Below are 27,716 nucleotides of genomic sequence, written 5' to 3' on the forward strand. Positions count from 1 at the left end.
AAAAATAGAGTTCCATCATCTGGTGAGAATCTACTTTGGAAGGAGCCTGTGAGCCACTGTGATTTATTTTCAAGTACATAAATTTTAGGAGCAAATGCCCAGTGTCACCCCCTGGCCCACCCCCATGGCCTCTGAGAGGAATTTTATCGGGGGTACAAAGTTTCTTTTGGGCCCCTTCCCAAAGAGAGAGGGGGTGAAACAGAGTGGGGGGTGGCAATGGGAGTGAGCAGAATGGGGAAAAAACAAGCAGGAAAAGTGGCAACAGTCGGAATAGTCTTTGGAGCCCAGATCTACCAGTCTACCCAGTACAGAGCTCAGGTCTACCTGCCTGTTCAGCGCTGGCAGATAGATATGGTAATATGGAAAAGCAAACACACTCCTCAGACTCTCTAAAATCATTCAAATACGGAAAATCATTGCAGGAGATTAGCATCATTGTATTTAGACTCACACTAGAATGGAATGTGTCTTCTGTACACCTGACTTCTGCAGCAGATGCAGTCCCACAACTGTGTTGCTGAGCTCCTCTACATTCCTTCATGATAAGTAGACCCACAAGTCAAAGAGCTACTGTAGCAGGTCAGTTTCCTGTTACATTGTTAATCCATTTTTGCCCAGCCCACAGGTGTACACATTTCATCCCTGTTGCAAACATGCAACATTGGGCAGAAATGGCTTTTAAGGAATGTATGCATTCCTGGGCCTGATTTGTATGGCTTGTGGCAGTAGTTGCAACTATGTGCCCATGGTAACGCTCCCAGCATCCTGCATGGGCAGTGAATCTGGGAGAGATTGGAAAATGTAAGATCTCAGGAAATTTCTGGGCCCCCTCCTTTGGCTCCTGGGCCCCCTTTCTAACCCTGGGCCTGGGCACAAATAAATCCCTTCTCCTAGGCCCTGCAAATGCCAACATCCCTGGAAGAAGCATTCGTGAGAAAACAAGCAAGTACTACATAATTGTCTGATTTTTTTTAAATATGTACAAATATGGCACCATTTAAATGTATTTTGTTTTGATTATTGGATGTATCTGACATTTAATTGTTCCTGCCTATACGTGCCTAGTGAGCTTATTACAGAACAATAACTATGCTAGTTATAGTATTCAGTATAAACCCAGTAAACAAACTCACATCAATGAGTTCATCTCGCCTACAGTAATTCATTTGAGATACCAAGGCAGATGCTTCAATCATCATTCACTACTTGTCAAGTAGGCAAATTGGATCCTAGCAGCCATTCCTCTCGGTTTGACCTAAAAACTGAGAATCTTATAAACAAATTGGTTTTTCTCAGCTTAGAGAATCATTTCTGTTTTAGGCAGTGATCCCAGGAACAGTCATTGGGAAGGGGTGATTCCTCTTCCAGATATTTTTAGCCCTCAACTACCTTTCAAAATTACACCCTTCATGTGAAATCATTTTTATATAAAACAAAGTATTGAATCATTTCAGATTTGGATTTGGTTCAACCCATTTGTATTTTTTTTAACTCTCATTTGGTTCCAGTTCACATAATACCTTTAAAAAATGGCTAGAGAACCAGTTTACTACCTTAAAGTAGTTTTGAACTGCTTTATGTACATTCCTTATGAATTAATGTCATGAACTCTAAAAATTGCAACATAATTCTATAACAGGAATACAATATGTAACTTGAGAAATTGTTTCAGTATGTTATTTGCTTGTCATATCTTCCAGAACTCCGTCAGTCATTTGCCTACTGAGAGTACAGAATGCATTTAAGTTCTTAAATATTCTTCCTACATTTTGTATAACAGAAACAGAAATATAATCTTTGCCCATCTTAGACATTTTGTTAGACTTTCCTAGCATCAAAGAACAATCATAATGCAGTTAGATAAATCTGTGTCATGTAGATAAATTCTGTGATAAATCGGTGTCATGGTTGCCCACATAATACATTTTATAGTTAATATAGGTAACAAGCAGCCCAATCCTAGCAACTGCATGAGTGTCAGGTGCAAGCTCCAGAGTGTCACAAATGTGCCATAAGGCAAGTTTGGGCTAACTTGGGAGTCAGCTGGGCTGGTGCAGCGCACTGGGCAAGCTCCAGCCCCTGTGCCCACCAGAGGAGGTAAATTTGTGCTAGGGAGTGCAGAGTGTGGGAGCAGGTGACAGGTGGAAGTTCTTGGGGTAGGAAGCATTTTTGAACAGGGGAGGGTGGACTGGGGAAGATCGGACTGGGGAAGGGCCGGGATTGGTGGTGGTAGCACATCCTAACCCCCACTGGTAAGATCTGGTAGTTTATATGGACTGACATACTGCTAGGATTTGTGCCAGCCAAATAGCTGGTGCAGATCCACCTAGCCCAATAGGGCAGGCTAAGGCTCGACATGGGGCAAGGAAAACCCCTTACCTTGAGGTGACCTCCAGCCTGCTCTTACCTTGTGCAGGATACAGTGCAGTCCACTGCAGCCTGGCTGTACTGGCACAAGTTCAGATAGCACCCTAAATTACAAAGCGATTGGTATATGTTCCATTGAAGAAAGCTTGGGCTTTTGTTTTGTTTTTAAGAGAAGTTTCTTGGACAAAATAATGTAGTCTCTTCAAATACTTTGCATGTGAGCAGAGGCATCTGGCTGCTTCTGGAAACAAGATGGATTTGACGGACCTTCGTATGAACCTGCAAATCCCTAACATTCTCATTTTCATGGAGGTTTATTGATAAAAAGAATTCATGAAGGAACCAAATGTATGCATGGTGCTTTGACCAAGTGCCATGTTGCTTTGCGGATGTGGTAGAATTTTCAATACCCTCAGATGCAACTTAGGTTGTTTTTTCTGATTAGTCAACATCCGTTCACCATTTACAAATCTTTAGAAATTTAAGCTGAGTTTAGGTGTTGTTTCTTCACCTCAAGCAAAAACTGAGTTTTTACACGAAACCAAGAGAAATATGATGTAGAGCTTCTAATTACCAAAACTCTTCTGCTCCATTCTTTTTCTTCTCCATTAATTTCCTGGAAATTCTTTTGCCTGCCTTCCAGGGGCTGAAGTTCAGTGACAGAGCATATGCTTCATACACAGAATGTCCTAAGTTCAGTCCCCAGCATCCCCAGGAAGAACAGAGAAAGACTCCTCCCTATCCTGGAGATGCAACTGCCAGGTAAGTATGGACAGACAGTACTGAGCTAGATGGACAGACAGCTTCATCTCAATAGTGAACCATTTTTTAAAAAGATAGTTTTTGTTTCACATTTCTAGTTTCAGTTCAAGGCAACTCATAGACTATGGGTTCAGGGTAGGCTCTGGTGTATAATCGGTCTGACTGATGAAAAGGTCATACTATTTTGTGGTTAAAATGTAAAATATCTACTTTGAAGTTATTCTAGTCAATGAACCTATCTAAGGAGAATGTTTATTTTGACTGAAGCAAAATACAAACTTCTTAAGCAACTATGGAAATGATTTATTAATCCACTGAATTATACTGGCAAACTAGTCAATGACGCTTTGTAAGTGGGCTATGATATAAACAAAAAAGTATCTCTTCTCTCCCAGTTCCTTTTTTCCCCCCACCCCAGCATAAACTGTTTTGTATAAATCCATACATGCTTAATTGGGAGTAAAGATCATTAATCCAATGGATTGGGCTATTTTCCTTGCACAAGTGCTCACTGTCCCATCATAGCTACCAAAAGATACAAACTACCTACCTAAGCTGAAGAATAATCACCATGTCTGCTCTTTCACTTTCCAAGACCTGCTTCATACATTCTCCTATACAAAAATTATATATAAATAATGACAATCTGATTTTTATGTTCTGCCATGGGTACTGTACTTAGGCAGTTATAATTGGTCATTATTATTATTATTATGAATACTTATACACCATTTGCAGCAAAATAGTTCACAAAGTTGTTTACAGAAAAAAAAAAATCAAATAACTAAATAAGTTCCCTGCCCCCAAAGGGCTCACAATCTAAAAAAATACAGAACACCAACAAACAGCCATTAGAAAAGACACTGTGCTGGGGTGAAGAGGGAGAATTACTCCTTTCCTGCTAAATACAAGATTTCTGACTAACTACTGTAGTTTTATTTAGCTGTTAAGCTTGTTGCACCCCATTATGGTTATCTTAATAAGACCGCAAAACCACCAACCCTGAGGGTCTAGAAATGCTGTCTCAATTCTTATGCTAACATTTTATATGTGCCCTGAATGATTGGGTGCATCACTTTTATGCCCAGAACTGATATGAGGCATATTTAGTCCTGTGCTCACATAGCTATACCCAAATAAAACATGTGAGGGAAGCACTTAAGAGTATGCTTGGAGTTTTTGTGTGTATCAACAACATACACACATCCCCAGATCCTAACACACATTGGACTTGATTCAAACGTGCCTTGGCACTTCTGTTCACAAAAATCAGCTCCAATGTTCTATCCTGTGCTGTTTTAGGTTTCCCCAACTCACAAGAGTGCATGGGGGAGGGGTGTAAGAGGAAGAAAGTGGCAAGGAAATCCCATTCTATGAATAGAATTCTTGCACTTCCTGCTTCCAAGTTCACATACAGAGGACTGGCCCTTGTTGCTATTCCACAGGTGTTCTAACCCTTATTCACATATGAGACCTTACCAACAATGCTGAATTCAAAAGGAGGGAGAAATTTCCACTCCTAGGAGTGAGGGTTAGAACATAAGAACAGCCCCACTGGATCAGGCCATAGACCCATCTAGTCCAGCTTCCTGTATCTCACAGCGGCTCCACCAAATGCCCCAGGGAGCACACCAGATAACAAGAGACCTCATCCTGGTGCCCTCCCTTGCATCTGACATAGCCCATTTCTAAAATCAGGAGGCTGCACATACACATCATGGCTTGTAACCCGTAATGGATTTTTCCTCCAGAAACTTGTCCAATCCCCTTTTAAAGGCATCCAGGCCAGATGCTGTCACCACAAGCTGCGGCAAGGAGTTCCACAGACCAACCACACGCTGAGTAAAGAAATATTTTCTTTTGTCTGTCCTAACTCTCCCAACACTCAATTTTAGTGGATGTCCCCTGGTTCTGGTGTTATGTGAGAGTGTAAAGAGCATCTCTCTCCACTTTATCCTTCCCATGCATAATTTTGTATGTCTCAATCATGTCCCCCCTCAGGTGTCTCTTTTCTAGACTGAAGAGGCCCAAATGCCATAGCCTTTACTCATAAGGAAGGTGCCCCAGCCCAGCAACCATCTTAGTTGCCCTCTTTTGCACCTTTTCCATTTCCACTATATCCTTTTTGAGATGCAGTAACCAGAACTGGACACAATATTCCAGGTGTGGCCTTACCATCAATTTTGTACAATGGCATTATAGTATTAGCCGTTTTGTTCTCAATACCTTTTCTAATGATCCCAAGCATAGAATTGGCCTTCTTTACCGCCGCCGCACATTGGGTCGACACTTTCATTGACCTGTCCACCACCACCCCAAGATCTCTCCTGATCTGTCACAGACAGTTCAGAACCCATTAGCCTATATGTAAAGTTTTGATTTTTTTGCCCCAATGTGCATGACTTTACACTTACTTACATTGAAATGCATCTGCCATTTTGCTGCCCATTCTGCCAGTCTGGAGAGATCCTTCTGGAGCTCTTCACAATCACTTCTGGTCTTCACCACTCGGAAAAGTTTGGTGTCGTCTGCAAACTTAGCCACCTCAACCCTGTCTCCAGGTCATTTATGAACCTGAAGAGCACCAGTCCCAGTACAGATCCTTGGGGCACACTGCTTTTCACCTCTCTCCATTGTGAAAATTGCCCATTGACACCCACTCTGTTTCCTGGTCTTCAACCAGGTCTCAATCCATGAGGACCTGTCCTCTAATTCCCTGACTGTGGAGTTTTTTCAGTAGCCTTTGGTGAGGGACCGTGTCAAACGCCTTCTGAAAGTCCAGATATATAATGTCCACAGGTTCTCCCGCATCCACATGCCTGTTGACCTTTTCAAAGAATTCTATAAGGTTCATGAGGCAAGACTTACCCTTACAGAAGCCATGCTGATTCTCCCTCAGCAATGCTTGTTTGCCTATGTTTTGAGATTCTGTCTTTGATGAGGCATTCCACCATCTTACCCGGTATAGATGTTAGGCTGACGGGCCTATAGTTTCCTGGGTCCCCCCTCTTTCCCTTTTTAAAGATTGGCATGACATTTGCTATCCTCCAATCCTCTGGCACTGTGGCCGTTTTGAGGGACAAGTTGCATATTTTAGTCAAGTGATCAGCAACTTCATTCTTCAATTTCTTAATAACTCTTGGGTAGATGCCATCAGGGCCCGGTGATTTATTGATCTTTAATTTATCAATGAAGGCTGAAACATCTTCTCTTTTAACCTCTATCTGACTTAATTCCTTGGTCAGGAGGGGCCGTTCAGGCAGCAGTATCTGCCTGAGGTCTTCTGCTGTGAAGACAGATGCAAATAACTCATTCAATTTCTCTACCATCTCTAAGTCTCCTTTTATTTCCCCTTTCCCTCCCTCAACATCCAGAGGGCCAACCACTTCTCTGGCGGGTTTCCTGCTTCCAACATATTTGAAGCTTTTATTATTCCCCTTAATACTGCTGGCGATGTGTTCCTCATAGTCTCTCTTGGCCTCCCGTATCACCTTCTTACATTTCTTTTGCCATGTTCCTTTTTATTCTCATTAGGGCAAGACTTCCATTTACAGAAGGAAGCTTCCTTGCCCTTTATGGCCTCTCTAACTTGGCTGGTTAGCCATGCGGGCACCCTCCTGGATTTAGTGGAGCCCTTCTTCCTTTGCGGTATACACTTCCGCTGGGCCTCTATAACTATTGATTTGAGCAACCTCCATGCTCTCTGTAGAGACTGGACTCTTTTTACCTTCCCTTTCAACCTCCTTCTAACCAGCCTCATTTGAGGGAAGTTCCCTCATTGGAAGTCAAGGGTTTTTGTGAGAGATTTGCCTGGTATTCTTACCCCAATGTGCATGTTGAAACGGATTGCAGCACAATCACTGTTCCCCAATGGCTCTGTAACATTGACATCTCTAACCAGGTCCTGTGTACCGCACAGTATTAAATCCAGAGTCACCTGCCCTCTGGTGGGCTCCGTGACTAGCTGCTCTAAGCCACAGTCATTTAGCACGTCAAGAAATCCGGTCTCCTTATCGTGACCAGAACACAAGTTGACCTAGTCAATATGAGGATAATTGAAGTCCCCCATGATTACAACCCTGTCCCTCCTTTTCACCTCCCTGATCTGTTTCCTCATTTCAAGGTCCCCTTCCAGTTTCTGGTCTGGAGGACGATAGTACACCCCCCAGTATTACATCGCTCCTCAGGCCTGGTAATTTAACCCATAGAGATTCTATGGAGTTGGACCCGCCTTCAATCTCTAATTTGCTGGATTCTATCCCTTCCTTAACATAAATGTCCACCCCATTTGTGTATTGGCAACCTTCAATCTCAAAAGACTATGGTATCGCGCTCTGAAGGGTGGTTCTGGCACAGTGTCTAGTGTGGCTGAAAAGGCCAATCCAGGAGTGACAATCCCTTCCACACCGGGAGCAAGTGCAGTCTGTCCCTGGTCTGTCTCCCTGGCTATGGGCCTTCCTTCTTTGCCTCTTAGCCTCAGACTGTTGGCAACGTGTCTCTTCAAACTGGGAAAGGCCATGCTGCACAGCCTGCCTCCAAGTGGGCCGCTCAGAGGCCAGGGTTTCCCACTTGTTGAGGTCCATCCCTAAGGCCTTCAGATCCCTCTTGCAGATGTCCTTGTATCGCAGCTGTGGTCTACCTGTAGGGCGCTTTCCTTGCACGAGTTCTCCATAGAGGAGATCCTTTGGGATCCGGCCATCATCCATTCTCACGACATGACCGAGCCAACGCAGGCGTCTGTTTCAGCAGTGAATACATGCTAGGGATTCCAGCACGTTCCAGGACTGTGTTGTTTGGAACTTTGTCCTGCCAGGTGATGCCGAGGATGCGTCGGAGGCAGCGCATGTGGAAAGCGCTGTTTCCTCTCCTGTTGTGAGCGAAGAGTCCATGACTCGCTGTAGTACAGAAGTGTACTCAGGACGCAAGCTCTGTAGACCTGGATCTTGGTATGTTCCGTCAGCTTCTTGTTGGACCAGACTCTCTTTGTGAGTCTGGAAAACGTGGTAGCTGCTTTACCGATGCGCTTGTTTAGCTCGGTATCGAGACTGAGACCAATTGTGAACCCCATTGGTTCACAATTAAAAGTACTGGAAGGGGCATGATTCAAATACTCCATTATAATAAATTACAACAAAGCCACAAAATAGATACATGTTTTCTTAACACTATTTTACAGCAAGCTTTGTTTGCAACTGTATAATTAACTTTTCACTTTTCTAACATTATTGTCCCATTCCAACAAAAGATGTCATTCACATTTTAATTTGCTTAATCCAGAACAGTTTCCTATAAACTGATACTGGGCAGCCCAATCCTATCCCTGGAAGCGCCACCAGGTGTGGCACCAAAATGGCTACCGCTGCATCCAGTTGCACTGCTGTGGTTGCCAGAGGTCTCCTCGGAGGGGACTTCTGTTCCCTTCCTCTGGGGAAAGCCCCAAACCCTGCAATGGGGCTTCTCGTCTACACCAGCTATTTTGCCAGTGCAGACTTGAGAGCCTCCATGTTGAGCTTTTCAGCCCAACATGGATAGCACAGATCAGAGCTCCACCTGTCCCACCCACCCAGTCTGGAACTGCCCCCAAGGTTCTCACTGCTGCCTAGAGCTCTCACCACGTTCCAGTTGGCATTCATCTGGTGCTGAGCTTAGTGCCAACTCCTCCCTGGATGTCAGAGAGGAGGCACGTTTAAAACATCCTTACGGCACATTTAAAACATCCAGCGCTGGAGCTGGCCCACAACAAGATTGAGCCCTGAGAGGCCAGCTTTATTGTGTAAACTTGCCAAAGACTGTCATAGGGGCATGCCATAATAGAAAGGCAACATCAGAACAATCCTGCATGCCTGATCAAATGCACATCTACAGACTTTCTATGTCATAAACAATGTTTACTGATGAAAAGTAAACTCCATGTAGGAAAAGGTAGATATGAAACAAGACACTTAGCTTACTTGTTCATAAAATCCAAAACATCAAAACACACAAAATGAAGTATGAAAAAATGTAAACACACGCAAAGTTTATATATTCTAAAATATTGATGTTTTATTTACAGGACAATTTTCAAACTGTTGGCATTTTAAATATAACTTATACTTGCCTATCTAATCAATGAATCACAATAACACTGTTAACAAAGATCATTAGATGAAATTTTATTCTAATAGTTAAAAATGTTAGTTTTAATTTCTTTTTAGAAATGCAAGAGGTGATTGCCACATAATTTATACATGTTCTAAGAATTTATTCTAATCTGATATTAAAAGAACAGTTTGTCCAATGTTATGTAAAATGCAATCTTGATAATAAAAATATGTAAATCCATCTTGGGAAATTTCTTTGAAGACTGTGACTAATTATAAGTTTCCCTTTCACTGCATGGCGCAGACATTCCATTCTACAGGGCATTAAAAATGAAATAGTATCTCTTATAGCTACCTGAACTGTAATTTTATATTTCAAATCAATTTATTGCATGAGGGAGGGAGGAATACTTAAAATTTTGAAAACACTACATGAGGCAACTTCTATAGAAAAGGTACCATAAACAATTTTTGAAAGGATCTCTCATTAAACATAGTCCTTATCAGAAGAGTAGACTGATGGTTGAACTGCCAGTGCTGCCTCAAAAGCTAAGCAGAATCTGCAGTTGAGTTTGTGGAAGGGAGACAGAATGCCAGACTGACATGCAGTACCCATTGTAGCAGGATGGAATTGCTGTTGAGTTGATTAGCCACACAGCGAGAGAAGCACGGTAGTATGTGAGAAACTACCACAGAACAACCTTGAGGACCTGTCCTGCACATTCAATTGCCTACTGAAGCTGGATGGAATGTAACCAAAGGTATTTACACTGTGAAGAAAACAATTGACTGAGGATTCTGATACACATAATGTGATACATGCAAATCTTTGAAAAATGGTGGTTTAGACTAGCCTGCCCATGTAAACTGCCTGGAATGCTGGCTAAACAAAGAAAGGTGGTATATACATGCTGAAATAAAAGATCCTCAAAAATAATCTGTCCCCCAAAGTTGATTTTATGGAGCTAAGAGGGAAGCTATACCTTGTAAGTATTGGCATTTGACAATGAAAGTACTGAAATTGAACAAATGCTTTATAATGGGATGAGCAAACACACAACTACATCTAGTAATGAAAGTGGGTTTAACTGCAGAATTATGGGAAGAAAATGGTGCATTATTTACCAGGATTGTTATTCATGCTACATGGGGCATGCCTCAAATCTGATACGGTGATTTTTTTTTCTTTTTTCAGTTGCACCACGTTCCATAGAAAGCTGTTACTTTTCAGTTAATGCAGATTAAGCTGCTGACAGGTATTACACTCCTTTTCCAAGAGCACAACCTTGTTGGGACCTAAGTAGGGAGTAAGTCTTGTTGAATTTTGTAGACATCTGAGCAGACATGCTTAGGGTAGCACTGTAAGACTAGTGGAACAGCTAGCTTTTGATCAGGAACACAGCAGGAATAAAGGGCATTATGTTCCCCTTTCTGTTCTCTCCTACTACAGCTTTTCCAAACAGCATCCTACCCTTCCAGGCTTCATTAAAAGATCTCTAAAGTATCTCTAGTTCTTACTGAGATGGAAAACTTGTGTCTTGCCTATTCAACTTCAGATGGAAGGTGAGGGATCACTCAACAGAATGCTCTTCTATTAAAAAAAACCCAACATAAAAAACAAGATGTCAGGTACAATGGTTCTAGCCTACACTCTGGTACACTAGTTTTCTATGTAGAAGTATTGTTTTGTACCATTAAATCTTAAGTACCCAGCAGTGGTATAGCACAGAAACATGTTATCCTTAGTAAGAACAAGGCTGAGGAAGGTATTTACACTAAAGTGAGAAAATTCTTTGAATTATTTACTGTAAGTTGTCAAGCTACACCAAGTTATCCTGCCATTCAAAACAAGTGAAGAGGGTTGTGAAGGGAGAAAAGGATTTACTATATTCATAGTTGTACAGTGAACCTGTCTTGAGCTGCTCTGTAAATAAAAAATTGTATATACAAGTCCAGAATATCTTTCTCTACATCTCTTATTTCCATTATCTTGTCACTCTTTAGCACTAGAAGAAATTACGTTGGTGCAAGGCACAGGATTGTAGATTTAGGGCCCATCTAATTTTCCAGTGCTGGTGCAACCATGCCATCCTGTGGTATGCTGGATCCTGTGGTGGGGAGGCAGGCACAGAGGGCTCCTCAAGGTAAGGGAACATTGTGGCTGCACCGGTGTTGGGAATTTGGATAGGACTGGGCCCTTAGGCAGTCTCCTGCAATGGCTGTGCAGACCAGAAGAAACCATCATCTCTGTGAGCTTATCAAGAGGTTTCCAGATTTGTGCAACAGGTGAATTCCACCTTTTCTACTATGATCACTAGTGCAACAGCAGCTTCCCCTTCTTCCATTTTTTAGGACTAGGTTCTCTATTAGAAAATAACTGAACCTCTCCTTAAATGAAACTAGGTCAAAGCGGATAATTTAACTAAAATTTTTGCTCTTGCCTTGGATACAAGGCAGAGAGATCAAAGCAAAATGTAGGAACAATCAGTTAGGCACAAATGGAGGGGGCTTCAGAGGGCAAATGGTCTGTAAAACAATAGAAAATTGTTCCAATTACCCCAACTACAGACTAATAAGAGAACACAGGATACTTTTTGCTCCTGCATGGTACTAATTGAGCAGCTGAAAGTTAGCATACAGGACTGAAAAGCCCCCCCCCCCCCGAAACTTTTCAGTAACTTTGAGAAAGACATAGAAAATGACAATGGGGCACCCCACTTCCTCAATAGAGAAAAAGTGTTGATATGGTTGCAGTCAAATTCTGTGCATGTTTGCTTAAAACAAATCCTACATGGGGCCCCTGTATCTGTGGATCCTGAATCCGTAGATTGGGCCTGTGTGCCCCCATGTGTACCCTCTCCAGAGGTGAGCAGAGCTCCCCTCACCTCTGGAGGGTCGTCTGAGCTCAGCAGACTTCTGCTTTTAATGTATTATAAGGCATTAAAAACATCACTTTTGGTTTCACAGAGAAACTGGAAGTAGATTTTTTTTACCGTTAGGCTCAGGTAGAGGTCACAGACAGATGCCTGCTGCTTCTTCTGGGCTCAGACAACCCACTGGAGAGTGGGGGAGCATTCACCTGGAATCTGTGGTTTCAGTTGACTGCCGGGGAGGGGGTTCCAGAACGAAATTCCCACAGATATCAGCACACACCTGTACAACAGAACTTGCTTGCTCCCCAGGCATTTTGCATAGGATCATAGCCTTAACATTTATTTATTGGGACAAAGTAAAGGAATCTCAGGATATACCAACTCACCAGCCAGACTAACCAACTTCCCAGCACTGAGGTAAGTGCAGTGCAGCTCTGAGGTAAGGGAACAAACACTCCCTTATTTGACCTTGAGGAGGTCTGCCACCCAAGATGCAAGATGCAGCACACGCCCCATTGGCAAAGCTGTGTCAGTGTGGGAAAGTTGGTTAGGATTTGGGCCTATGGAAAAAAAAGGTAGCTCTCTGTTTAGTTGTCCACACAGTTGCATTCATAAATTGCACTGACATTCACAGTAGATCATACTCAAACTAAACAACTTCAAAGGGCTATTAAATAAAATACAGAAATCAGTACATCTTTAAGGGTTTTTGATTAAAAGGCTGTCACTTAAAACCTTATTTTATTCTTCAAATTGATTCTTGTACCTGTTTCATCTCAGTGTTAAAAAATCAGTTGTAGCAATTAATTCATGGTGTTCAAAATGCACTAACAGCACAAACTGGAGGACAATGAAACCACAGAACTTGGAACTAGTATGATTTCATCATACTTACGTGGAACTCAGTACTATTAAGACCGATGAGGCTTATTTCCACACAATGATGGCAATCTAATGAATCCCTACTGGGAGTATGAGAGACCATTTTCCTTCCTTCACTCCCTCCCTCCCCCATTTTTCACTCAGCATCATTTTGTCACTTCTCACTGAACCAATAACCTTAAGGTAACGTTTCCTAGTTCACAGAAAATATACTCAATACCAAAAGAACTGAAGGGACAGAAGTTCAAATATTTCAGCTTAATTTCACTGTGCGTTCGAGTGTATGGCCTTCCATTCCACATGCAGAGTTTACTCCAATGGGACGAAACATGCACTGAAACCCAGAGTTTTGAGGAGTAAAATACTGGCTTGAATCTCATTATTTATATCAAATTGGATTTTGCCTAATTCAAGGTCTTAACCCATGTCTAATGTCATAGAGTGATTTTTGTTCATATTGAAACCATATTTCATGCTACCTAAATCCCTTTAAAAATGTTTCTGTCAACAGTGAGTTTGAGAGACCAAGTATTTGTCAACATTCTGCCACTTTTGTCTTTAACTACAAGCTATGGTTTCAAGTTGCTGTTCTGCCTCAGCAGCCATAGCTGCTGCCTGTAACTGCTCTGTTTCACTTTGGAGAGCACTGGTTGTGGTTACCTGTTTCCTCTCACTGTGCATATTGTTCTCATGCCTTTTTAAATCAGATGCTTTGGCAAATGCTTTAGTACATGAGCTGCAGACAAAGGGCTTTTCCCCTCTGTGTCTTCTTTCGTGATCTTTCAGGTGGGACTTGTGTTTGAAAGCTTTGTCACACATGTGACATGCAAATGGTCTTTCATTACTGTGAACTCTCTCATGCTTCTTTAGGTCTGGAGCACGAATAAAAGACTTTCCACATACTTCACAGCTATAGGGTTTGTAACCTGTGTGAATCTTTAGGTGCTCTTTCAAATGTGCTTGAGTAGTAAAGCCTTTTGTGCACATTTCACAAACAAAGGGTCTATCAGCAGTATGAAGCTTTTCATGTTTTCTCAAGCGTGCCTCATCAGAAAATGTTTTACCACATGCCTGACATGCAATCTGCTCTCTGTGTCCATAAAGTAAATACTCAAATTTCATGTCACCAGTTGCTGTGGTCCATGCTGGTGTCTGTTCATCCTTGACTTCACTTATGCCATCATTAAATGCTAAAGCTTGAGGAGTTTGCGATCCTAACTCTTTTGTTTCAGCAGTTTCTATGGATTCTACATCCTGACCATAACAGTTTACCTTTCGAACCTCTTCACTCCCCAACTCTTTCAGAATTGCTTCTTGAACTCTTAAAGTAGCAGTTGGTGATTTGCCATCTTCTTGACTTGGAGGGGTTCCTTCCATTGTCATATCTGATGGACTATCATCATGATCACCAATTTCCTCCACCTCATCATCTTGGTTATCATTTGACTCACCAATTGATCGATTTATTTTAAGACAATACTTATTTTTTGATTGTGAATTGTCTTCTGGACTTGAAACATCACGTTTTTGAGAACAGAGTTTATCCAAAAATCTAATGCCAAGAATCTGACCGGAGGACATCATTAAATTTACGTCTTCTTTCTTAACAGAAATTTTGGCTGTGTACATATAGTTTAGCACTTCCTCAAATATATCAGAACGAAGGAAATCTATCTCTATCACTGATGAACTATCAACTTCCAGTTTTTTGAAAAGCTTTTTAAAGTAGGTACTACAAGCTGCTAGCACACATCGATGGGCCCTGAATTTCACGTCTTCCACAACAATAGCTATGTCGCAAAATTCTCCTTCCAACCGTTGCTCATTTAATGTTTTCAGAAACACAGTTTTGTGATCGTCGTCATTATATTTAATGGTTTCAGACATACTGATGAAAAACTCCTGTAAAAAAATGACAAAAATTTTGTTTACAAGTTACGCTGAAAAAACAAAGACATTTTAAGAAAAGTCATATTACATTTAAATTTAAAGTTTAATTTTCTGGAACCTGTCTTCAACTCCATTAACATCCTTTTTAGCAGACTCCAAACTGATCTACCTTTCATTTTTTCCTAACAATAAACTTGGGTATTCAACTACTTATCAGTGTGAAAACCAAATGAGGTCACCCAAAAAGAAGTTTCTAAATATCTGAGGGATGGAAGTATACAAGTGTGCACCCCTTAATGAACTTTCAGCCAGCGGCAGGTCACATATGCAACGGCTGCTGTTGGTCAGGAGGTCACACCTCCCAAGCTGAGAGGAGCTTCACTCCCCTTGCCTCTGGAGGCTTTTTTGATCCTCCCAGAGGCAGCACACACCCACATGCGACCTCTACAACGCTCATAATGCCACTATCTTGCAAGAGACACAATTTCTGGTTTCCAGGAGGAAACCGGAAGTTGCGTCTCTTGCGCAATTCCGGCATTCTGAACTTTGCAGTGGCAGTGCATGGACGCATGCGGCCTCTGGAAGGCTCAGAAAAGCCTCTGGAAGCAAGGGTGAGCTTCCCCTCACCTTTGGAGGCTTTGCATAGTAACAAGCCCTGCTTGACAACAGGGATGCCAGTCCACATCCCTGCCGTTAAGCTGCGCACAACTATATGAGATTGTAAATTCAAAGAAAAAACTGCAAAGCCTCAGAAATGACCGTCTGAGGGAGGGAGGGAGGAGGAGGAGCTAGCTAGGGGCTAGGGGCATAAAGCTAGGCATAAAGCTAGGGCCTGCCACCGCGTGAGCCTCTCTGCAGGAGTGCGTGGCCTCTGGGACCCCAAGTGCCTCTGGGAGCTAAGTGCCAGGTAAGGCACCGCGAGTTTAGCATCTGGGCGAGGAGAAGGCAAGTGGACCTCTGAGTTTTGGAGGAGAAGAGGACAACGAGAAGGAGAAGGTAAGTGTACTCTTTCTAATTCTTTGTCTTTCAAACTCCTTGTCTTCTAACTTTAACTTTAAACCAACCTTAAAACAACATTGAAATTTAGCTGCACCTAAGGGAGCACCTAATCTAACCTAAGGGAGGGAATCTAAGGTCCAGCGAGGGGGGGAATAGGAGCTAGGTGAGGGCAATAAAAATAAATACATAGGTGTGTACATAGGTCTATTCTGAGCAGGAACACAGTCCTACTCATGAGTAAGAGCCCAAGGGTTAGGCACTTGGGAAAATAAATAAATAAGAGCAGGAGAAAGTGGAAAGCAAGTTTTTCTACTTTGTTTTAAATAAACCCTATACTTAACCCAAGTTAAACTTAATCTAAGTTAGAACATAACCTAAACAGTTCAGTAAATTGGGACACAGGATCCAGGTGAGAGCAATAAATAATTAAACACACAAACTCAAATAAAAACTAGCTTGAGGTTACAAAAAACAGCTCAGCCTGAGAACAGAACCAGGAGGGTAAGAACCTAGGAAGGGCCAGTTCCCAACCACCCAAGCAATCTAGCATAGTCCATTTCAGCAATTTTAGCATCACCACCTTTAGGAGGTGATAAGAGCCCCATTAGGCTAATCCAACAACCCATTCAGGGGCCTGCAGAGTGGATTAAGCCCATCAGCAGCCTTTTGTCTTCCTGTGCTTCTGTAATCACACCTGGGAAAACCAGCCCACCTTTCAATCAGCAAGGAGGGGGGGAGAAGGAGCTAGCTAGGGGCATAAAGCTAGGGCCTGCCACTACGTGAGCCTCTCTGCAGGAGTGTGTGCCTTCTGGGACACCCAGTGCCTCTGGGAGCTAAGTGCCAGGTAAGACACTGCAAGTTTAGCATCTGGGCGAGCTCAGCAGCAGGGCGAGGAGGCCAGGGCTCCAGATACTGCCCTTCCTTGTCCTTGAGAAGAGGGCAGCAAACCAGTGTAGGGTTTTTAAAGTACCCCTAAATAAAAACAACAAAAAAGCTATGCAGTCAGACAGCCAGCTGCAGGGTGGGGGCTATCCAGTGTTCTGCACTGAGTGCCACATGTATGACTATTTGCCTCTGGGGCATAAGTCATGGGTGTGTCCTCGGTGCAAGGAGCTCCAGGGTCTCAGGGAACACGTCCGCTCCCTTGAAGCCTTGGTGGCTGACATGGAGAAGCAGAGGCAGGCAGAGAAGGGCCGTGGGGAGACTTCCAGGGACGATCAGGCTTCGTCCCAGCCTCAGGCATGCAGCTCCTCAGCTGCCTGGGTGGGAAGTCTCGGGGCTGGAGGACGTCATCCTGGAGAGGAGGGAAACAATTCCCTAGGGGGGACCCCTTCTCCAGGGGACGGGCCCGTATCTGAATGCACTCAGGATACTCCTCAGCGGGAGGGGGGGGTCGGGGGTTTCTTGTAGTGGGGGATTCGATTATTAGAAACATAGAGAGGGGGGTTTGCGACAGATGTGAGGACCGCATGGCGACTTGCCTGCCTGGTGCGAAGGTTGCAGACATCACTTCTCATCTAGACAGGCTGGTAGACAGTGCTGGGGAGGAGGTAGCGGTTGTGGTGCATGTCAGCACCAACGACGTGCGCAAATGTAGCTGGGAGGTCCTGGAGGCCAAATTTAGGCTTTTAGGTAGGAAGCTGAAAGCCAGGACCTCAAAAGTAGCGTTCTCTGAAGTGCTACCTGTTCCACGCGCAGGGCCAGCTAGGCAGGCAGAGATCAGGGGTCTGAATGTGTGGATGAGACGGTGGTATAGGGAGGAGGGGTTTAGATTCGTTAGGCACTGAGGAACGTTTTGGGACAAGCGGGGCCTGTACAAGAGGGACGGGCTTCACTTGAACCAGAATGGAACCAGACTGCTGGCGCGTAACATTAAAAAGGTGGCAGAGCAGCTTTTAAACTGATCCCTGGGGGAAGGCCGACAGGAGCCGAGGGGCATCCGGTTCGGGACTCCTCATCCCTATGGGACGAGGATGGGGAGGTTAGAGAACAACAAGACAAAGGCAGAGTAGGAGAAGAAATTGGGAATGGTAGCATGATGGGATGTGATAGATGGTTTGGCACAGTGAGATGATGCGGGGACAAAGGAGCGAATAAGCAGCCCGTCCTGGGGCATTTCGTGTACAAATTTTTTTATGTGAATGCCCAAAGTCTCAGAGCAAAGATGGGAGAACTGGAATGTCTGGTGACTAGGAAAAACATTGAGATAGTGGGCATAACGGAAACCTGGTGGAATGCAGAGAATCAGTGGGATACTGCAATCCCAGGCTATAAACTCTACAGGAGGGACAGGCAGGGGCGTGTTGGAGGTGGGGTGGCCGTTTATGTTAAGGAAGGGATAGAATCCAGCAAAGTAGAGATTGAAGGCAGGTCCAACTCCACCATAGAATCACTGTGGGTTAAATTGCCAGGCTTGTGGATCTATGTAATACTGGGGGCGTGCTATCGTCCTCCAGACCAGAAATCTGATGGGGACCTTGAAATGAGGAAACAGATCAGGGAGGTGACAAGGAGGAACAGGGTTGTAATCATGGGGGACTTCAATTATCCTCATATTGACTGGTCAATTTGTGTTCTGGACACGAAAAGGAGACCGGATTCCTTGGCATGCTAAATGACTGTGCCTTAGAGCAGCTAGTCATGGAGCCCACCAGAGGACAGGTGACTCTGGATTTAATATTGTGCAGTACACAGGACCTGGTTAGAGATGTCAATGTTATGGAGCCATTGGGGAACAGCGATCATGCTGCGATCTGTTTCGACGTGCACGTCAGGGAAAGAATACCGGGCAAATCTCACAAAAACCCTTGACTTCTGACGGGCAAAATTCTCTCAAATGAGGAGGCTGGTTAGAAGGAGGTTGAAAGGGAAGGTAAAAAGAGTTCAATCTCTCCAGAGTGCACGGAGGCTGCTTAAAACAACAGTAATAGAGGCCCAGCAGTGGTGTATACCACAAAGAAAGAAGGGTTCCACTAAATCCAGGAGGGTGCCCGCATGGCTAACGAGCCAAGTTAGAGGCCGTAAAGCGCAAGAAAGCTTCCTTCCGTAAATGGAAGTCTTGCCCTAATGAGGAGAATAAAAAGGAACATAAACTGTGACAAAAGAAATGTAAGAAGGTGATATGGGAGGCCAAGAGAGACTATGAGGAACGCATGGCCAGCAACATTAAGGGGAATAATAAAAGCTTCTTCAAATATGTTAGAAGCAGGAAACCCACCAGAGAAGCGGTTGGCCCTCTGGATGGTGAGGGAAGGAAAGGGGAGATAAAAGGAGACATGGCAGAAGACAGCGGGCAGATACTGCTAATGGGCTAATTGGTTAAAGGCTAATGGGTTCTGAGCAGTCTGTGACAGATCAGGAGAGAGATCTTGGGGTGGTGGTGGTGGACAGGTCGATGAAAGTGTCGACTCAATGTGCAGTGGCAGTAAAGAAGGCCAATTCTATGCTTGGGGTCATTAGAAAAGGTATTGAGAACAAAACGGCTAATATTATAATGCCGTTGTACAAATCTATGGTAAGGCCACACCTGGAGTATTGTGTCCAGTTCTGGTCGCTGCATCTCAAAAAAGACATAGCGGAAATGGAAAAGGTGCAAAAGAGAGCGACTAAGATGATTACTGGGCTGGGGCACCTTCCTTATGAGGAAAGGCTATGGCTTTTGGGCCTCTTCAGCCTAGAAGAGGCACCTGAGGGGGACATGATTGAGACATACAAAATTATGCAGGGGATAGACAGAGTGGATAGAGAGATGCTCTTTACACTCTCACATAACACCAGAACCAGGGGACATCCACTAAAATTGAGTGTTGGGAGAGTTAGAACAGACAAAAGAAAATATTTCTTTACTCAGCGTGTGGTTGGTCTGTGGAACTCCTTGCCACAGGATGTGGTGATGGCGTCTGGCCTGGACGCCTTTAAAAGGGGATTGGACAAGTTTCTGGAGGAAAAATCCATTATGGGTTACAAGCCATGATGTGCATGTACAACCTCCTGATTTTAGAAATGGGCTATGTCAGAATGCCAGATGCAAGGGAGGGCACCAGGATGCAGGGCTCTTGTTATCTGGTGTGCTCCCTGGGGCATTTGGTGGGCCACTGTGAGATACAGGAAGCTGGACTAGATGGGCCTATGGCCTGATCCAGTGGGGCTGTTCTTATGTTGTTATGTACCGTAAGAACATTCAGTATTTATGGTACATTGAGAGCTTAATGTGACAAAAATACTAGCCATTCATTGTAATATTTTGTAAACAAACTTCCAGGTTCACACTGAACACAAAAGACACAAAAGGAGGTTGTTGGAGAGACACATGCTGTTGGCAGTCACAGCTATGCTTCAAATCCTGGATTTCTCTATTTTTTATGGGCGGTTCTTTTTCACTTTTTTCTGCCCACTAGAGGAAAAAAAAGTGAAGGTTTAAGGCATCAGAAACCAGGCACACTATGAGAATCTATTGGTTCAATCTATTGTGGATAGGAGCCATGTAATGTTGAAGGAATGTTGGGAGAAAAAGGGAAAATAAAAGGAACTGGCATATTGGAGCTCCTACCAACTTGCAGAGGTCTAGAAGAGAGCAAAGTAAAGTAATGAAAAGGGGGATGTATATATGCATATTATAGCGGATTTGAGGCAGGCAGACAGTTAACATTCTGAAGCCTTTTGCAAAGGGAGGGTGGGAAAGAAAAAAAAAGGTGCCCTCTTCAAGCCCCAAACATTACCACAAGGCTCCTTTTCCAGGCTGGCTGGAGTTCTGAACATCACTGGGGTTCACCTTGAGTTACTATGCCCAGAGCCCCCTCAAATCTGGAACTGATCCTCAAGAAAAGGAAGACATTGAGGGGGCAGAAATGGACACAAGAGAAACAGAAACTCTATCCTCCCTTTGCCACAATATATCTCTAAAACTTCACATGCAATTACCTAAAATAATTTACTGAAAGAGATTATACGTGCAAAAAATACATGCTGAGACTGTACCATGAACAATGAAGGTTCTTTTCTTAATAATTGAACAAATTTTTGATAGCAGATTAACCCTTATCCTGGGTGCCCTGAACCTGAAAGAGAAAACGATGAGGAGTTTTTAAAGGCATACTACGTCTTCACCAATATCTTTTATTTATTTATTTTTCACATTTTTATACCGCCCTTTCTCCAAAGAGCTCAGGGCAGTGTACAGACCTGTTCCCCTCCTTTTTTCCTCACAACAACCCTGTGAGGTAGGTGAGTCTGAGAGAAAGTGACTTTTCAATGATGCATTTCAAGTTAACTTGTAGTAAGAAAACTTGTAGAAAAAAGTCCTAACAAAATTCTATCACATATGAAGGTCAAATATAAATTTTTTTTTTTGCCATTTCACAAAACTGTTAACAATACAACTAATTATACTATTGTTTACAAAGATGTGGTCTTCAGTGTATCTATACAGAAACTTCATTAAAATCAAGAAGCCATATCCTGTGTGGAGGATATGGAGGATCCTGTGTGCAACGATAACCTATACTTCCTGTATAGCCCTCTCCACTATAACACACACACCCCACATGGCTAACCATGATTCTTGTAATGCTGTGAGCAACCACACCACTAACTTTCACATGAGGCCCCTCCACAACTACTGAGGGCCCAATCCTATCCAACTTTCCAGCACCGGTGCAGCCACAATGCAACCTCAAGGTAAGGGAACAAACATTCCCATACCTTGAGGAGGCCTCTGTGACTGCCTCCCCATCACAGGATGCAGTGCACGTCCCATTGGCACAGCTGCACCGGCACTGGAAAACTGGATAGGATTGGGCCCTGAGTCAGTGTCTGCTAGCTTCTGGTTGCCATAGACCCCTTTAAATTTTCTAGTAGCTGGCTTGATAGAGGCTTGGGGAAAGACAAGAGGTACATGTTTTTGTGTGTGAGGAGGTTATGGCATTGTAGCCCATGTAACGATGAGGATTGTTAAAAATACATCCTTCTAATTCAGTAAATCATTTGTATCTATTTAAAAAAAGTCAGGTTACAAAACTTAGTAAAACTGCAATGGTGTGGACCCTTTATTATATTCCATTTCTCTGACTTGCATTTTTAACTAGTGCAAAGCCCTACAAATAGAACTTAAGTATACAGAAATGCTTATGCAAACATTTGAACATCTTTTTACATCTTTTATGTTTCTAAGAATTTAAGAATTATTTAATTTACTGTGGCTCTATTGCACACTCTCATTGGTAGTCCTGGCATACTTTTTGCCAAATAAATATCCTAATAAATATCCTGGGTAAATCTTCCCCTATGAATAATGTTGTAATTCTGGTGGCTGCTGTAGGTGATGCTGTGTCTCAGCAGAAGCAAGTTGCTTACACTGATGTGCAGTCCAGTACTCTCTTCAAAAAACAAAATAAGAAATACGTTTACATACATGTTAGATCTGATGTATGTTTATTGTAATCATGCAAACAATTGCGGAAAGAAAAAGAGACTGAACTACTGATCTCAGAAAGGAACTAAAGCCTATGTATGTGTGCACACACACGATATTGACCTTGCTGGAGTTCTCTCTATTGCAGTCACTAGGGATGGGAATCTTGGATAATATAGAATTATCCAGTACAGTGCATGAGAGGCCAGTTGATATAATGCTGGATTTGAAACTGGAAGAAATTCTTTACCTGGCTTTGATTGTTGCCTGGACTATTGAAGCAACTCAGGAGGAGAGGAATGACAGTTGTGGATTATGGATTCAGAACATAAAACATGTATGCAAATTATATATACTTGTTTAGTTCAGCGTTTCCCAAACTGTGGACTGCAACACAATGATCCCCATATTGGCTTATTGGGAATCTCAGTTTTGGGAGCACCAGGCCAGTGACCCACTCCACTGACCTCTGTGGACCCCAAAATTCCCCACAGAAGCAACTGGATGTCACTTCTGGTTTGTGGATGCAATTTCCAGTTGGAGGGGGTTGCTGGCCTGGTGCAACCTGGAAGCAGACTCCAAGGGCTCCCAATAGGGCACTGTGGCACTACAGGTCACATCATGACGCACCGTGGAAGAAGAGGTGGGTCATGGTGCTAAAAAGTTTGGGAACTGCTAGTTTCACTGCTTTAGTTTAAGTAAATGTGAAATTAAAAACAACATGGAATCATACTAACCTTTTCTTATTGCCAAAGCAAGGCAACAGGCTATACAAAAAAAGTATGTAGATATTATTTCTGAAGGTTTGATTTAATCTGAATTTTATCTAAAAGAGAACACGTAACCACCTAGTGATTCATATCAAAAGAGTGACATAAATTCCACTGCCCTTAAACAAAATTATTATAATAAAGAGTTTTACTGCCTTACTGATATATTCCAAAAAATGATAAGCTAGATCTATGTATAGGTCATGCCTCGTTATCCACTTGGGTTCTGTTCCGTAACTCTCAGTGGATTAAAAAAAATCAGTGGATACCAAATCAGTGGAAAAATAACTTTGAAGACCCACTTCCAGGTTTCTTGCTCCTCCATTGTTACCCCAGAATGCATTGGTATGGAAGCTATGCCACATTCAGCCACTAGATGGGGTGAATAATGGAATTTAGTGGAATGAAATTATAATCATTTAACAGCGCAAAGGTAGGAAATTACATTTTGATGCTTTTTTCTTTGTTACAAGGCATTAAGAGGTGAACCTTAGTATCACTGGTGAGTCAAATCAGCTCCACCTCTATTGTTAAAGAATAGATTAATCAGCCTAATCTCACATATTTACACATAGGGTTTAAAAACATGTATCACATATTGGAAAATACTGCAAACAGATACAACCTTAAATAGAACACCACATTATATTATGAAAGGATTTAAAATAATGAATGACTATGATTTTTCAGTTGTAGATTGTGGTTCTAAACATATTTATGTGGAAATTCTGTTGCAATCAATAGAACTTTCTTCCACATGAACAAATTTAGGATTATGGTCTCAGTGGCAGCCTAACTCAATTATATGTATTTTCCTCCCCTTGGAGGTTCATTTTCAAATGGAAAGTGAAGACTTTTCTATTTTGTTCAACCTTTTCCTGAGTCTTTTTAGCTCTATTGCTTATTGATATTTTTTATCTGCTCACTAGCATTATTTTGGTTAGTTTTAAAATGTAATTAAATAAACATTTATCTAGTTAAAAAGCCAAGGTCAAGTTAAAAACAAGAATTCTTCTTCCTGTTTTTAAGTTTACCTTGGTTTTTTAACCTGATAAATATTTATTTAACTATAGAATTTGGTCAGGAAAGCCTCAGTAAATAATTTTTAAAATGTGTTTTCATAATGTTTTTGCTGCATTATATTGCTGTAAACTATTGTGGTGGTCATTTTGATGGAGCAGATAGTCTAAAAGTGTTTTCAAATACATATGTAATTGAGCAAGCATATATTCAGTCCAATGAAGGCTACAATCCAAAATAACATTAGGAAAAGATCATTACTTCTGACTGAGGGCCCAATCCTATCCAACCTTCCAGCACTGGTGCAGCCGCAATGGAGCACCAGAGGTAAGGGAGCAAATGTTTCCTTACCTTGAGAAGGCCTCTATGACAGCCTTCCCATCAAAGGATGCAGTATACATCCCACTGACACCGCTGCACTGGTCCTGGAAAATTGGATAGGATTGGGCCCTAAGGCTACAATTCTATCCATACAATCCTGGATTAGCTATAATGGGACTTACTTCTGAGCAGACATGCATAGGATTGACTCCATGACTACAATCCTATCCACACTTTCCTGGGAGGAAGCCTCATTGGCTCTAATGGGACTTATTCCAAGTAGGCATGCCTAGGATTCGGCTCCACAGCTACAATCCTATACGCTTTCCTGGGAGGAAGCCCCACTGAACACAATGGAGCTTCTGAGTAGACAGGCAGAGGACTGTGCTGCAAAACAAGATTTTTGCTTTCATGGCGTTTGAGAGCAACCAATTCTTTGACTTAGAAAAAACTCTAGAATTGTGAAAAATCCAAATTACACGAAAACATAATTACTTTTTTATTGTTTTAATATCATAAGTTTTTTTTGATAAAAAAGTATTCTATTTTGTAATATCCTAAGCAGTGTTGCTGAACGGAGCCCTCCAGAGCTGGATGGGGGGGCGCTGAGCGCGCCACCTCAGGCGCTGCAGAAGCGAGCGGCGAGGCTTCTGGCCCTGCGCGGGCAGGAACGAGCATCCCTTCGGTGCGCGCCCGTGGAACGAGCAGCAGGCAAGCAGCCGTGCGGCAGAGGCGGGAGTGCACGGCCGGGGCATGCGTGCTGGTGCCCGCGCGGGCCTCTCCGTGCCTGTGCCCCGCGGAGGCGGCCGCCGCGGAGCGGAGTGCACAACGTACCTCGCACGCAGATACGCGCCGCTCCTCCGTTCTGTCGCGCGCGGGAGAGAAGACGGGCTCCCGCCGCGGCGCCCGCCCCCCGCCATCGCCGCTCCTCCTCGGCCTCCCTCGCGCTTGCCCGCCGGGCGGAGGGCGCCGCGGCAGTCCCGGGCGCGGAACGGTCTGCCGCTGCCTCCTCCAGAGCGAGCCCGCGGGACCGCGCCGCTCTCGCCGCCAGCCCGAGCAGGGGAAGGAGGGGTGGAGGAGGGAGTGGCGCGGCGCGGCGGCGGCGCCGCTCGCCCCGCGCGAGGCAGCCTGCTAGGCCCGAGAAGAGCGGCGCGCGCAGAGGCGCCTGCAAAGGGCGGCGCGCGGCGGAACCTCCCGAGTGCGCCTCCCCGCCCCGGTTCCGCCGCAGCTTTGCCGCGGGCGAGCGCGCGCTCGCCGCCCCTCGCGCTTACCTGCCGTTGGGTGCCACGGCTCCCGGGGGGCGGGGGGAGGGAAGGAGTGCTGGCTGTGAGGAGGAAGGCTTGGGGGGTGGCGGCGAGGGGGGGTTGTGAGGGAAATGGCGCGCGTCTCTCTGGACTGTTAACGCTCCTTCCTGCACGAGCATTGGCTGGGGGCGCGCCCGGCGCGCCGGAGGCGGGAACGTGCATGCGCGATACAAGCAGGGCGCGCCCCCCGCAGGGAAGAGGGCGGTCGCTGTGGAGACGGGTTCGGAGGAGGGGAGGGTATGTGGGCGGGAGTGATCGTTATTTGTCTATCTGAGCGGGCTCGCGCTCGGAGAGGTCGTGTGTGTGGTGACCGGGCTCGCGCTCGGAGGCGGGTCGCTGTGTGTGTGTGTTGGGGGAGTGTTCGTTATCTGTCGATCTGAGCGGGCTCGCGCTCGGAGGCGGGCCGAGCGGCCTCACGCGCTCTAGAACTGCGGCAGGGTTCGCGCGGGCGTCCGCGTGACCGTTTCCCTCCCTCCCTCCTCCCGTCAGGCTCAGTGTGCGTGTGGGCGATCCCAGCGGGCTGGCTGCGACTCGCTCGTGCGCGCGCCAGAAAGGGGAACGGACTCTTCTCACACAGACACCCCTTCGTCCAAATCAATACTGTCCGTTACTCAATAAAGAACCGTTACGGGTCTCGCATTCGAATATGTGACGAGGAAATACAGTACCCCACACCATACCATAAAGAGAAACCTTGTGTGTGTGTCTCTCTCTCGCCCCCCCGTTTTCATTCGTTGGGGGCGCGGGCGCGCCGTTGCTTCCCTCAGGAGCACAACGGGTGGTGAAGCGGGGGGGGGAAAGAAAGCTTCATCCCCCCCGACTCCTGCACTCTCCAGCGCTCTTTCCCGCCCGCGCTCACCAGGGAGCGCCTCTCCCCTCAGCGAGGAGGAGCCTTAGGGCTCCAGCCGCCTGAGCTGACAGGGCGCTCGCTGCGCGCACCCTGCAGCCTCGCGCCAGTACTGAGGGCGCTCCTGGCTGAGGGAAGAGGCGGACAGGAAAGGGCGCTGTTGAAAGCTCTGATAGCAACGGTCTAGTGTGAATTCCTCACGAGGAGGGTCTGCGTGTGTCCACGTGCCAGTGACTTCCACCCTCACTGCACACTGGTGAGGCACTAAAGTGTTCAAGACGCACCATCAGTGCTTTGGCAACTGTGCTGCCAATGGGGGGCCTCACATCCCCCAATTGCCCTGCTGATGAATGACCCTCTCCCAAACTCCCAGTGTGCCATGGCACGGCGGTTGAAAATGGCTGCCATGCACAGTATTTACAAAACTGGGAGCCACCCAGCTAATCTATCAGCCATTTTCAACCTCTGTGCTGTGGCACACTGGTGTGCCGCGAATGGGCTCCAGGTGTGCCGTGGGGGTTGGGGGGAGGGTCATTTATTAGTAGGGCCAATGGGGATGTGAGCCCCCACCAACGGCATGGTGTGCCTTGTCAATGGTCAAAAAACAGATGGTGTGCCTTGACCATTTTAGCACCTTGTCAGTGTGCTATGAGACGGAAAAGGCTGAAAATCACTGTACTAAAAAAAAAAATTAAACATTTTTATTTTTATGTGAACAGAAGGCTGTTTAGCTTCTTTTCCTAGGCTGCAACCCTAGACGCACTTTCCTGGGAGTAAGCACCATTGAAGGTAATTTTAATCCAAAAACAAGTTCAAGTGACACCAAATCAGCCCTCAGGAGGTACTGCTCATTTTAGTGAGCAATGCAGTTCGCCCTAGAGTATAGTAGTTAATATCTTGATTTATGCCTGGGGGCTGGGAATAAGAATAGGCCCTCAGTTTGGCTGTACTTGTCTTAAGAGGTGACTAAACAGCCACCAGGTAGATGGAACTCGTCAGCCTGGGAAGGCAGCTCATCTGAGAGAAGGAAAACTCTGATCCCAAACCTCCACTGCCTTGTGGCTACATCCAGTTATGGAAAAGGCTTCAGGAGTCAACCTTGAGGCAAAATCTGGAACCTGAGTCCCTGAGGCAGTTCATGGCTGAACATAGTCACGTTCTGGCAACTCCTGCGATGCCACTGGAACCA

General features: G+C 44.6%; 1 protein-coding gene across 3 annotated transcripts; it reads right to left on the reverse strand.

Annotated features, from left to right (window-relative positions):
• Positions 1-12,674: 12,674 nt before the first annotated feature.
• Positions 12,675-25,724, reverse strand: ZBTB14 (zinc finger and BTB domain containing 14). Of its 3 annotated transcripts, none has more exons than XM_066625166.1 (3): positions 25,648-25,724; positions 20,834-20,913; positions 12,675-14,869 (listed from the first exon to the last, which is right to left on the reverse strand). In XM_066625166.1, exons 2-3 carry the CDS (start codon positions 20,834-20,836, stop codon positions 13,526-13,528), a joined length of 1,347 nt encoding a protein of 448 aa, XP_066481263.1. In that variant the 5' UTR covers positions 20,837-20,913; positions 25,648-25,724; the 3' UTR covers positions 12,675-13,525. The 3 variants fall into 3 exon arrangements, with proteins under 3 accessions (XP_066481263.1, XP_066481262.1, XP_066481264.1); XM_066625165.1 differs by lacking the exon at positions 25,648-25,724 and adding an exon at positions 25,211-25,519; XM_066625167.1 differs by lacking the exon at positions 25,648-25,724 and adding an exon at positions 24,559-24,647.
• Between the last annotated feature and the right edge of the window lie 1,992 nt (positions 25,725-27,716).

This window comes from Tiliqua scincoides, chromosome 4, assembly GCF_035046505.1.
Source record: "Tiliqua scincoides isolate rTilSci1 chromosome 4, rTilSci1.hap2, whole genome shotgun sequence".
Lineage (NCBI taxonomy): Eukaryota > Metazoa > Chordata > Lepidosauria > Squamata > Scincidae > Tiliqua > Tiliqua scincoides.